The following is a 14,009-nucleotide window of genomic DNA, read 5'->3' on the forward strand; positions in this document are numbered from 1 at the left end:
CATTTAATCTGGCGCACTCACCGAATTTTTGTTGAAATTTGCGATGGTATTTGAAGGAACATCATCGGTTGCAACATCAGGCGAGCACTTCCCCTAATCAGCGATTCAGCGAGCTGAGCTGCCACTTAACTTCCCCTCCAGCGGCAGCAACCCCCGAAAATGAAGCGAGTTCTGGTGGGGCCACTCCACCGTATCATCGTGGCCCTCGCATCCATCGTGTCACCTGGGCGCCACGTAAGCCTGTTGCTGTCGCAGCTGCTGATGTTGCTGCCGTGCTGTTGCTGCTGTTGCTGCTGCTGCTGGTGTTGCTGCTTCGACTGTTGCTGCTGCTGCTGCTGCCGCCGCCGCCGTAGTCGTCGTCATGGTCGTCGTTACAGTTACACACTTTCCACTTGTTGTTCCCGGGGGGTGGAGAGTGGGCGCGCTGGGCGGCGTGGGCGGCCTTCCTCGGGGGGTGGCTTCAGAGCCGAAGTGCCGAGAGCCCGCCGCACGAGGTGGCCTCGTCAGTTGGCCAACTGCGGAGCAACAGATGCTGTTCAACATCCAAGCCCAAAGGTTGTGCGCCTCGCAGCAGCAACAGCAACAGCAACAGGAGCAACAGCAACAGTGGCAACAACAGCAACATCAACAGCTCGACGGCTCGGCACTCACCGCAGCAACTGGCCAACGTGCAACAAGTCACAGGACAATATCAATTTTTTTTCAAAGTGCCAAAAACCCAGTGTGTTTGTGTTTTTTTTTTCGAATTACTATACATTACATGTACAAGAGTATTTTTTTCGAATTTTTTGTGAACCGAACAAGCGAAAGCAATGCAATAGTTATCCGAGCACCCCCATCGAATCACTCGAACTACCTGATTAGCCACGGAAGTACAACAAGTCAGAAGTCGGACACTTACCTGATCTACTCACCACAGAACCCTTAAGTCATACACTCAGAGGACCTGACAAGCAACAGATGCTTTAACAATTGATCAAGTAAACAAAACAAATAATATAAAAAGGGAGGAAAAGCCGCAGATGCCAGGGTGATTTTAAATGCCCAAACCGAGGGAGTAGAAAGCTTAGGCCAAAAAGGTAACCAGAACCCAGGAAACCAAGCTCAGACGAGGCAGCAGCCAGTTAAGAAGACAAAATCAACATGTAAGTAGAGAAAGCACTCTGTGCAATGCCCATAATATATCTAGATTTAGGCCTCTAGTACGTAAACATTTTGCCAAATTTAATTTACTCGATTGGTTTCCTGTTGCGCTATTTGTTTATGTATGTATTTTCAATTGGTCCCCTGCACTTGCAGTTAATTTCTATGGTTTTGGCAATTGCAAATAATAGAAGTTTTGGCCGCAGAGGCAGCTTCAATAATTTGGCATTTGTTTAGCCAATGCATTAAATTAATTACGTTTTTGTGCAAGGCCATATTTGTTTATCAAGCTAATATTTACTATATTTTTAACACTCTACCACCTCCCCTGAAAACACACACAAATATTAAAATACTAAACACAAATAATAAAATAAATAAATGACTTAAAATTCAACACAGCACTACTTGAAAAGGTTAAATAAAAACTAAATCGTTGAGAATCAAAGGCAAATTAAATAAAAATCGAATCTTTATAATTTCCAAGCCCGAAATTCAAGTTAAATAATTTTATCTTAATTGGCTTTGAGAAACCTATAACATGAGGCACAAAATGTTCCGCAAATTCGCATCAGTTATCTTAATAAAGAACTTAAACTGAAATTCAACTCCCCAAGTGGTTTTTACTTCAAAGCCAAAACTGATGTAAACTTTCTAGTCCCAAGGGCTTTTTTGCGAAACATTTCCTCGGAATCGCAAGGATTTTTGTAAAAAATATATAAGTACAGTGAGGCCTCCTGAATATGGAGGCAATCTCTGGGCTGCTGTTTATTTGCCAGTTGAGGAAACTTTCTTACGAATCGGAAGCAACTTAGTAACTCATCGGAAACGGAAACAGTTCTCCGACATTTCGCTTAGATAGTTTTGACTTCTTCACGAAGTTTCAATCCAATTGCCTCACTTCTGTTTGCCATTTGTTGGTTCCTCCGTTCGAATTGCTGTCACCTTTGACCAGGTAAGTACATTTCAAATTGCATTTAAATGTGGGACTTCCATGAACTGTCATAACCATTGACACAGGCTAGCCAGCTTTTTTGTAAAAATTAAATGAAATATTAAAGCTTTAAAATGAAGGCTGTATGGAGGGAAGCTTTATAAATCAGAGTACTTTCAATTGTATATAAAAATCCATCAGAAACTGCCTTTTATTGTGTATAAAAAATTCTAGGTCATTCAATAGAATTTTCATTTTAATACCATTACAAAAATTCTGTATTCTGTATATTACATCAGACAGTTTCCATTGGTAATGAAAAAATGCACTGACTTTTATTTTGTATTTAAAATGAATTCTGGATGAAAATTTAAAACCATTAAACATAACAAAAAAGGATGCTTTTAAGTCTGGAATATATTTTCTAATACATCTTTAAATTATATTAAATATCTTAAAAGTATTACAAAATTCTGAAGGCAAAAACATTATATTTAATTATACTATACACTGAATTTAAAGTATAATTTTGCTGAAACGCAATTAACTGATTGGTTTCCGAAAATAAATCAACTGATTGGATGGTATACGTCTAGTTATTTTGACGAGCTCTCCTACTGACGAGCAAATTTCTGATTTTCCGTGGGCTTATGACCATTGTGTTAACTTTTTGCCTCCTGCTTTTAGGCTGGACCAATTGTTGAAAACTTTGGGGGGTCCTTTCGGCCCCAACACCACCATTACCCGAGGAAAACCACCTCGGCGGGGCATTGTTCCTGCCCCCAAAGAAATGAGCATTTATTTATAGAACCTGTTTACACAGACACACGCCCCGCAATGATTGAATCGACTTTCTCTGTGTGTGTTAGTGGGTGTGTGTGGGGGTGTGCGAGTGTGTGTGGAAGCCGAGTGCCAAGGTGGGCACACATGGGTTAATGGTTGGGGGTATTTGTTCGACAATCATTTGTAAAATCAGGGACATTAGGCTCCTTGATGCCTGACTGCCGCTGCTTAAAGCACTGATAAAAAATATTTTATAGGTTTATTACAATAATTAATTGTAAAAAGTTCGAAATAAAAAAGAACCATTTTTTCAACAACTTATTAAAATATAATAAATAATATTTATTGGCACTAGAATGTATATTAATATTATACTTATTATTTTATTAGAACCCTAATTTTTTCTTTGTTGAGCTATATATATATATATAATATATTCGCTTTAGTAAAAGCTTCTTATAAGGGCATGTATTTAATTATTCTTATAATCAAATTTATTTAAATTGCAGTAAAACATTGCTCCTTAGAAAGTTCTCATAAAATATCATAGAAAAATTAAGACATGGGTTATCTAGGTATGTGATTAAAATATATTTCTCCAAAGATTCGGGATATTTTTCCCAGTGCAGCCACTCCTCGCTGTGCCTCCTCTCCTGCGCTCATTAGTAGCACATTTACAGAGTACGTGATTTAGCTGCAAATGTGCAAAGGACCGTCGGTCCAACTGGCTGACTGACTGACTCGCCCCGGCATAATGATAACTGTTGCTTGCTCTTGTTATAGTCCCCGATTCCCCCCTATATGGCATATCCTTTATCCCATATCCCATATACCATTTCCCATCCGGACTCCCAGCATCCGTGTGTGCTTCGGGGAATTCGGTCACATTTGCATGGGCGATGCAGTTGGAGGGAATGTGAAAATGGGGAGAGCGCAAAGGGAAAGCGGGAAAAACGGAAGTGGCTGCGATCCAACTCCACGGGGGGCGACAATTTTCCATACACATTCACCACATCCAGTAGTAATCATACTTCGTAAATGGGCATGTGCTTACTGTGAAGCTTTCCTGATTTTGGAACCATTATTTAAAGATTTGTTTTGTTGGGAAATAAAAAAAATCACAAAAATAACTCACTGCCTATACTTATTAAAACATAGATTAACAAATTGAATGGTGGAGATAAATATTTGCATATTGAATTCCATTTTCTTGATTGATTTTTCAATGAAAAACAAAATATTTAAAATCCATAATTCAATTTACAAATATTTCAACAAGGCAGAAAATGTTTATTAATAATATTTTCAAGAACTTCTCAGCTTGTTAAGTATAATGGCTTTATGTTTAATGATTTTAAATTCAAATATGAAGTAAATAGAAAGCGAAAATATGATGGATTTTTAAGAAATGATCAACTCAAACACAGTTTAAACACTCAGAAGTACCAATTGAAAAGGTAGTACCATTACACAACAATATTTTTTGCTACGTTCTCCGCACCCCGTACCCTTTCTGACACCAACGAAGATGGTGCCTTGCCCATTGCTGCCCAAAACACACACTCCCTGCGCATTGTACTCCGAGTGACAGTATCTTTGGGTCTCCATTCAGGCGAGGGCATTCCTTTGCCGCCAGTTAACTGCCATTGATAAGTGGCAGGGCACTTTTGCAAGAATGGCTTAAACACACACAGACAAACTGATCAATGGCTGTCACATTTCCGGTACATGGCGGAGTTTCCGGTACAGAAAGTAGATTTACACAGTCCCTTCCTTCCGCTCGCCACACACACGCACACACACAGGCAAGGGCTCCTGCAAAAAGGAAAATAATAATAAAAAAACGCACCCACCGAGTTACGCTTATGGTTCAATGAAAATTTTCACTCAATTACGCTTTAAGACTTAATTCTCCAAATTGAAGCAAATGTCGTTAGCGGAAGTGGGCCAGTCAGTCAGCTAGCCCACACGCACACACACAGCCAGGCGCACACAGCCACACGCTCACACCTCCACACACACACACACACACGAGCTAAACAAACATATCCTTTATCACGGCTTCCTCTCACTCGCTTTCCCCGCCTTCTCCGCTTTCTCTGCGCGTCTGTGTGCCTGCCTCCGTCTAAGTTCCACCATGTAGTTGTGTGTGTTTTGGAGTATTTTGTGCCATGCAATGTTGTGGTTTTCGTTTGTCCACAGGAGCGCCAACAATCGCTTTCTGGTTAATAGTGCTCACTGCCAGCAGGCCCGGCAAAAAATGGCAGAAACTAATTATGGTTAATTGCGCAGCTTTGACAGTCAAATGGGTTGCGAAACCACCATTTTGCGGTCTCCAAATGATATGCGCACACATATCGCTTTCGCTTGCGCCACTACATCGATCCTAATCAAATGTTGGCGTCTCATAAATCACCTCTTGATTGCTTTTCCGGTTTTGTCAATAAATTGGATTAAACACACACGACTAACAGGGGGTTTTTGATGACAATGCGAACGGAACTGAATGTAGGTACAGAATTTGGTTCCTTAATTAATAACTATTATATTTAGGGATTTTCTGAATATATATAAGATCAGATGTAGATATTATGGCCATAAAATATATTTCCCATTTAGTTTCTAACAATTTAATTGAGATTTATAGTTTATTGCCTTTTTAAAAAGGTGTTCCGAAGTATGCAATGATTTTTCTTATAATAAAATTTCAGTAAGCAAAGTCACTTGGAATTTTGAGAGTTTACCATTGAGTATTTTTTAATATAAATATAAGTTCGGATGAAGATTTATAGGTTTTAACGACTTTTTGAAAAAGTGCCCTGAAGTAGGCAATGATTTTTGTTAAAGCCTTTTCCTGTTCTCACAGTCACTTGTAAGCTTTGATTACTGCAAATATTAAATTTAATTATCCAAATGAACTAGCTAATCTATAAAATATATAGTTATTAAAATCGTAACAAAAATACATGTTTTGGTATCTTATTTTTCACTTTAAATGAATTTTGTAAATTTGAGAAAAATGTGACCCTTTAAATTTGATCAAATTGGTGGTGCAAAATGGTCAAAAAAGTGGGCAACTGATCTCAATTCCTTAAGTGTTTATTGGTTTTCTCTAATCTCTTTGATTTTAAAGCCCCTTTAGCTTATGTAAGGGCTGGGCCAGGACCACATTTGGCCACAACTGACAGACCTGGGCCCAACAATTCCCATTAAAGCAGCACACACAGAAGTGCATAATAGATTCGCTCACACAGACAAATGCAGCACGCAGCACTAACAAGTTATTATTGCCATGGGGGAGCAGGACTCGCACTCACACAACCGCAGTCGCAGGACAAGGCCAAAGTCCAGTGGCCACACAATGGTTTCCTTTTCGATTTGCAAATGGTCGGGGAGATTGGAGGGCATTCGCGAGGGGATGGGCAGGGGCAGGGCCCATTGAGAGGTTTGTAAGGAAGTTATGATCGGGACTTAGATTAGTGCCAGTGGAAGCCCAGGACCATGGCAACGTAATCCCCGGCAACAGCAGGATGAGCCTCAATGTAAGCCCCGAAACACATTAGCTGAAACACAACACTCTGGCAGGCTCTCAAAGCATTTTAAAGATTAAATCCAAGCCAATGTTTGATTCAAAAGAGATTTAATCAATCCAAAGGGATTCAATTTAAATGCATTTTCAGGGAACTTGTATTTCATATTACCTACTGAAACAGTAACTTGGATACCATGTTGCAATAAATTAAAAAGGTGCCCAGAACTATGCAGCGATAAAAAATGGTACCTTAAAGTATGCAATGATTTTTTAAAAGTCACCTTAACTCTGGAAACCTCAAGAATGATTTCATGACTATTTTTTTTTTTTTTTTTTATTTAATTAACATCTTTATTTAATATAATCCAGGAACAGATCTAATTAAAGCCTTTAACCTAAATGTTTTCTTAAGTAAATAATCTCTTAATTATAAATTATAATTAGTTTTCAACTTGGTATATAGGAGTAGATCAAATTACGACTAGTTTCAAGTAAATAATATATTCATATTAGTCTCTTAGGAGCAGCCCAAAATGTCTTCTTTTGAGCCTGCGAATTGGGATAGCCCCCTGTAATCTCCGGGCTAGACGATTACGGTGGGCAGTTAGACGGTCGTTGTACCTGCTTGAGAAGAACGATATTTGGTCTTCAACAAGACTCAGGTTTAGGTCATTGTGAAGCGTTTGGCCGCTAACGAACCACTCACAGCCAGTGATTTGTCTTAATGTTTTGTTCTGGACGGTTTGGAAACGTTTTCGGTGGGACGCAGCCGCCACTCCTCATGACTATTGAAATTGTAATTTTTGTAAGCAACACAATACTTCTAAGCAATTGCTTGTTTAAAATATTTCGCTGCCTACTTGTAGACACCGAAAGTATTGCCTCTGATTCCCTAGAGATATCATGCCATTTGAATCCATTGACTACCTGACTTTGATTTGGAAACTGATTGACATCTACCGTTTGCTGTCTTGGTAATTTCATTTGCATTTCCCCTGGAGAACTCGAATCCTTTTCACGCGCTGCCCAAAAACTCAAAAACCCAAAGTCTCCCCGTAATGTTCGCGGTCCTTGCTGGTATAAATAAATAAATGAGGCAGCATCCCATCAATCCACCCTATTGCCAGCATGGTAAACATCCTCGGCATCGTCGAAACATGCTAAAGGATGCACTCAAGCGTCACAATCCTATCGATTGGATGCTCAAAATAAACAACCAGGGAGACTCGACTGCACGTTGTAGTGGGTTAAACTCGCAAATGGGAGCAGCCAATGGAGTACAGATTTTTCCAACGAAGATCGGTTAATGACTTCATTAGCTTTTAGTAGGACATGAAGTTATTATGTTTAAAATCCCCAGTGGAGCTACAAAAGTAAATACTTGGTAAAATAAGAAGAAAAAACGCGAATTCTTTAGGAATTCCGCATTTGAATGCGTTCTAGTTAATTCCTTTTTTAATATTTTACTATTTTCGGTATCTCACTTAGACCGATTTATGGTCTCTGAAATAATTTAAAAATTGCCCACACCCACCTTACTATCGAAGAAACGAAGCAAATAAAGTGTGGCTTCCGCGGAAATGTTGTGCTCCTTTAATACACATTAATTTTCGCCTGTGCCCGCTTTGCTTTGACATCGAGACACTTTGGTGGCTGAATCATTCGTCCATAAATTGCTGCCCGCTTGGCGGAGCCTGTGGAATGCAAACCACAGTGGATTTAACGAGGCTCTATGACTCAAAGGCCGCGGCCTAAGGCATTTCGCAGGTGACGATGGTGTCCCCTGCGCCTCGCCCGGAGGAGCCAAGGAAGCACGGTGAAACCACACGAAATGCCACCCCCAAAAGCCGCCCAGAGGCCGGCCCGCCCCCGAAACCAAACCCACAAGCTAGCCGGTCACAAAAGGTGTATTCAAGTGTGTGGCATAGAATTGTGAGGCTGAATGCATGTCAAGAATTGTAAAAGCTTTGGCCCACGTCGCACCTGCCACGCCCCCCAGGAGCCGCAGACCGCCCACCAGCCCTGTAATGGGCGGCCCGGGGCCCAAGGTCGCCATCATCAATGGCAGCTTAATAATAGCAATGCCAGCGATGACAAGACCAACGCCAAGGCTAATTACATATGAAATCCCAGCCTGACAGCTGCAAAGTAAAATCGCGCAATACGTGTTGTTAACTTTCATTCGGCCCAAGGACTTTTCCCCCTCAGCCACTGCAAATGGAAAATCCTTTTGAATTTAACCAATAGCGGTCAAGGATGTGAGCTATTGACAGCTTCCCTCGACAACTCAATCAATCAACTTTCAAAGAAATATAATTAAATTAAAATAAAAATATTTGCATGAATTTAAATTCCATTGAATATGTCGATGGAGATGAAATGTCTAATTGAAATTCAAAGGATTATAAAAACCACGCAAAAATCGTTATGGCTTACATTTACAGTGCCTAAGAGTATGCAGTAAATAAGGGACAGTCGGGTCTCCAATATATTTATTGTAATTGCGAGTTGAAAAATATTGTTGCATACTTTTAGATACATAAAAATGTTATTGACAAGAGATTTCAAACCTCTAGTGGTTTCAGTCAGTATTTTGTTTATAAAAATGTGATATATTTGTTAGTTTTAACTTAGGATAATAAAAATATTAGCACAGCTAAAAAAATTAGTAAATAACTGCTGGAAGTTCCTGAAAATATGCTGCAAAATACTTGTAAATTGCTAAGTACTATTTTTCCTGTTAAGTTTTTATTACAAACATGTAATGACAAGCCAACAAAATTTGCAATTAATGCCTTATGCACGGAACTGATGAAAAATAGTTGCGGAGCATCAGGAATTTGCGGTGGCAGGGGTATTTAATCCCTGAGCAAAAAGCTGGTCGTGTTAAGAATGCATTCCTCTGGCCAGAAGCTAATTATAATATTTCCCTGGCGCAAATTCTCCGATAATCCTCGGGTGGCACAACAACCTCCGTCCCGTGGGAGGTGGCAGCTTGTGCACCCGTTCATGGTGTTGCAATTTTCCGAGGGGGGGTTTACTCCCGTCACCAAAGGCATTGGGTAAACAAAAATACTAATGGCCAGCTTTCGTGTATGGGCTTGTTTCGGTTGCGATGTTAATTTAGATGCTGTGTGTGGCACTTGAGATAATTACAAAATGGAGACGCAACAGCTGCGACATCGCAGGAGCAGCAGGGTCACTTGTCAAACAGTAAAACATCTCATTTAATGTGTGCGAAGTCGAGTGGTCGGGTCCTGGGCAAAGGCAACCAGCACCTGTCCACATTTCAATGGGCTGGCTGTGGCCCGAGTTCAGGGCTCCCCACCGCAACATATGTGGAAAAGCAGCTTATGGGCACCCAAAGGAGTCGGCTGTGTATGTTACTTACTTACCATTATGCCATTATTTATGTTGCACCACGGCAGCCAGCAGAAAACAATTGAATTTCCAAAGCCCTTTGGTATATGTATATCACTGGATGTGGGGCAAATAGTAACTTAGGTTTAGGTTCTAGTAGGAATTTGTAACATTTCTTTTACTCCAACATTGAATAAAACACAATTTGCAATTTTGTTAAATTGGTAATCATTTTTTTGGTATTAAAAAAATATTTTTAAAGCAACTAAACCAATTTTTTAAATTTATTTGAATGCTTTGCTCGCTTTTTCTCTATCAGAAAGCCGACTAACATTACTGATTTTCAAATATTAATGTTTGACTTAGCTTTTTCATGCCAAAAAAGTATTTCTCCATTGAACTCGTGTATTTCAAGTTCACAGTTTTCTCCCAAATTCAATTCAACAAACAAAGCAAGTTTGAGAGAATTCCCTGGAAGTGCCAAAGTAAACGTAACCAAGGTGACCAAAACAGCGTGCCAAATTCCCAGTAAATTAAATTCGCAGGAAGATGGCCAACTCAAATGGCAAATGCAAGGCGGCATCAATCAGCCTTGTCAAAGGACCCCGACGGGGGGTTGGCAAAGGACGAAATCAGGACCTCATGTGAGATCTGCCTGTCTATTATGCATTTATACCGCCCGTAGCTTTCCCCGGGCAGCTAGCAAATTTACAATTCACGTTGTTTGCTATTTATATTTAAAAATATTTCGGTAATTTCGGCATTTTTCGAACGCGCGGTATTTAAAATATGCAGCTAACGAGCATGCGATGGCCCGAAAAATCGGCGTTTCATATTTTATTTTTCCTCTTTTAATATAAATCCCCGGCATGTTTGGTGGGTCAGACCACTCGGTGGTCTTTCCTCTGGGCCAGAATGCCGCAAAAGCAAAATGCCAATCCATGGCAACGGCGCGGCCGACTTTGCGACAAAATATTTTGATTTAAATATTTTTGCGAGCATATTTTTTCAGTCGTTGACGTTGTTTGGTATTGGCCGGCCAGCGCGGTTATTTTTCTCACTTTCCAATACCCTTGCAGGGGGTATTTTCATGTTCGCCAGCGGTTTGTAAGGAAGGAGTATAAACATCATAACATTGATTTATGTCAGCACATTTGAGCAGGATATTCATGTGCATTCAGGGCTGGCACTCGCTTTCGCTTGATCGCACTCATGTCGCATTCGTTTGAAATCATATTCATATGTAAACTGCCTTTCGCCTGATCGCACTCTTGACAAATTTGTTTTCGGCTCTGAGAGCTCAAATGGTTTCTAATTAATATGTCGGACTTTAGGCCCGACATCCAAGTAGCCTTAGTATTTCGGCATTTAAAGAGGAAGGCTGCTGCCCCCTCAAAGAGTCGCTCTGCAAATTCCGGGGAACTGCAAATAAATAAAAAAAAACATACGAGAAGTGCAGTCCACTTTGTGCCAAATTGTTTGCCAATCGCTTTTGTGGGCTGTGTACTATACGCATATATGGTATATACCAATTTCATTCATGTCATATCCTGGCGCCTGTGGCAAACATGCATGCGAAATTGATGGATCAGTTTCAGTTTCAGTTGCTGTTTCAGGTCGCCGGCATGGGTGTGTGCTATGTGCGGCAGCATTTGTTGTCACTGGCTGCTCTTTTCTGGCCTCCACTCCACCGACGTGACCGCTCCGAGTGGCTTCTGTTCTGATATTTGCATAACGTTGCCATGCCCGGGCAGAAATTGTGACAGCCATATGAAGCGGTGTCAGGGGTCGTGGGTTACAGGACCCGGGGTCAGCAGGGATAGAGCCGGCGATAACGGGAAATAAAGTGGCCCCCGGATCTGTTTGCTGGCCCGCTCCGGACCACGGACCACGGACCACGGGAAGTGGCCGTTGGATATGCAATAAACCGTATTGTAAATACACCAGATAATACGCTGCAAATTGCGCAAATGTATGCAAAAGTTTTGCCGGAAGTATCAAAGCATGTGGCTCCGCAAAATGTGTAATTAATCTAACCTAACCTGTGATTATATGCAAATTGTCGGGAAAAATTAGTGGGAAATTTTTAATATGCCGCTATAATGCAGTTTTAGCTCGTCGGAATAACAGAGGGGCCCAGAAATCACAAAAAGTTTTGAAATCACATTTAACTGTGCCTGAAAGTATGCTTTAAAAATAGCATTTTTCTTAATAACCCAAGGATACTGTTTCATACTTTTAGGCACCTTTAAAAGTGATGATTAGTTTCTATATCACCCATATGAAAGGGGCCCAAAAATGACAACAAATTTTAAAAGCACCTTAAAATGCACCTAAAAGTATGATTTAGGATATAACAGTTTTCTTACAAAATAAATACATCGCTCTTAAATAACTCATAGTTGCTTTTGCATATTTTAAGCACCTTTTAAAGTGATTATAAGTTCCCATAACATTTATTAGAAAGATATACAATTTTTATTTTTAAAAAATATAAATAAAAAGCTTTTTAAAAGTTAGGAAGTACCTTTTACACACAACAGTTTCGAACCAATTTGGAAATCAATGTCACCCACATTACCTGGCGCACATTTAAAATGCCCTCGATAACAAGTTGCTGTTTGCAACTGTTTATTTGCGTAGATTGGCGATGTGTCAAGTGATTCTCACATTACTTAATGTTCCACCTCGAGGACCTTTTTTGTGGCGTGTTCGTGTGGGTGACAGGAAATGGCAGGGCGAATTATGTGCTGTGGCTTGGTGTGCGTGACGCCAAAAGCGATTATTTGCTTTGACGAAAGTGTTGCATACTTTCCAGCGGAATGCCATTGGCCTTTGTGGCGCACACTTTTTTTCCCCCAACTTAATTATGAAACATTCAGCTTGTTTTAGATTGTTGCCACCGCTTTGTTTGGCTTTGAACAATGTTTTTCCTTGCGGCCGCTCTGCTGGAAAAAAAACAAGTTTTGTTTGCTAATTAAAAAGGTCAACACACAAATGACTGGCTCCAGGAATGGGGGCGAAAAGTACGAGGTGAGCGGCAAATTAAGCTCACACAAATTGCGTCACTTTAACGGGTCCACAGTGGTTACCTGGTGGGTCTTGCCAAAATGGGCATGGGGCTACCCAGTGATTGATCGGGGGTCGACCCACCCCCAACCGTCTCCCACCCGCTGATTCAATTCGCCTCAACTCATGTTGAAAATCGCGTCAACGCAAAAGCAGTACCAACACCACTCCCCAGGACTTCCAGGAAAAAAGAAACGAGAAAAACAGGAAGAGGGCGCCCAAGAGTGGTCCAAAATGCGAGGCTGTCAGTAAAGTACCCAGAAATCCAACCACCACCCACGGCACCACTCCCCTGACCCTGGTTGTTAACATGTTTCACTGCGGGCCACTGAAGGTGGGTCAGCACACAGCAAGAAACAATGGCAACATCTGTTTTTACATACAAAAAAGTTATACGAGTTGCCGGATTTCAAAGGGGATTTTTTTCTGCAGTGAAAAATTAACATTGTCTATGAGACTTCAGGACAACAATTTTCTTGCATACTTTTATACACCATCAAGCAAAGCGAGTGGTAATGTAAAGAGATAGTTGTCAGCATTTTTAACATTAAGAAGATAAGTGTATTTAAATTAAAAAATCCCCTCTGGAGTTGTATAAAAGTGTGCATTGCAAATTTGTAGCTATCTGAGGGATTTCGAACATTAAAAAATATTCTTGCATACTTTTAGACACTTTAAAGCACCAGGGAAAGTTATATTTAATTTTATATAGGTAAATGTGATACAAAATGATGCATTTTATGACCAGTTGCTGTGCTGGACCTCTCCTTTTTTGGGTTTTTTCCTCTCTGGATCCACCCGTTGCCCTCGGCTGTTCCGCGTGTGGGTTGTCATACGAAAGGCAAATTTTAATGCCAACATTGACAGGTAAGCGGCATATGTGTGTGTGCGAGTGCCTCTGTGTGTCGGTGGGGCAGGCAACCGAGCGTATAAGCCAGGCGAAGAGGAGGCGATAAAAAAGGACCACGGGATGGTATGCTATGGGGTGACAGGACCTCCCACGCATGACACTGTATCCAGGCACTCAGACGTCGCACAGCTTTAGAGCCAATTGTGCCAGCTGTGTGTGTGTGTGTGTGTGTGTGTTGGTGTGTATCTGTGTGCACGCCCGACGTCCTGTTCATCCTGCCCGTGTGTCTCTGTATATGTATATGTCATTATTGGCAGCTTAGGCGGCACACAAGCACA

The 14,009-nt window shown here is 40.8% G+C and overlaps 1 protein-coding gene across 4 annotated transcripts in view; it reads left to right on the forward strand.

Annotated features, from left to right (window-relative positions):
- The first annotated feature begins 583 nt into the window (after positions 1-583).
- The window catches only part of LOC108035169 (uncharacterized), a 115,070-nt gene continuing 101,644 nt past the window's right edge, over positions 584-14,009 (forward strand). For all 4 annotated transcript variants that reach the window (XM_017110677.3, XM_050885779.1, XM_017110764.3 and 1 more), the window contains exon 1: positions 584-1,145. Coding sequence is in view for 1 of the 4 variants with exons in the window: in XM_017110848.3 (XP_016966337.1) it covers positions 1,144-1,145 (2 nt within the window). In the remaining 3 variants the exon portion in view is untranslated. The remainder of the gene's footprint in view (positions 1,146-14,009) is intronic.

This window comes from Drosophila biarmipes, chromosome X, assembly GCF_025231255.1.
Source record: "Drosophila biarmipes strain raj3 chromosome X, RU_DBia_V1.1, whole genome shotgun sequence".
In the NCBI taxonomy this organism is placed as follows: Eukaryota; Metazoa; Arthropoda; class Insecta; order Diptera; family Drosophilidae; genus Drosophila; species Drosophila biarmipes.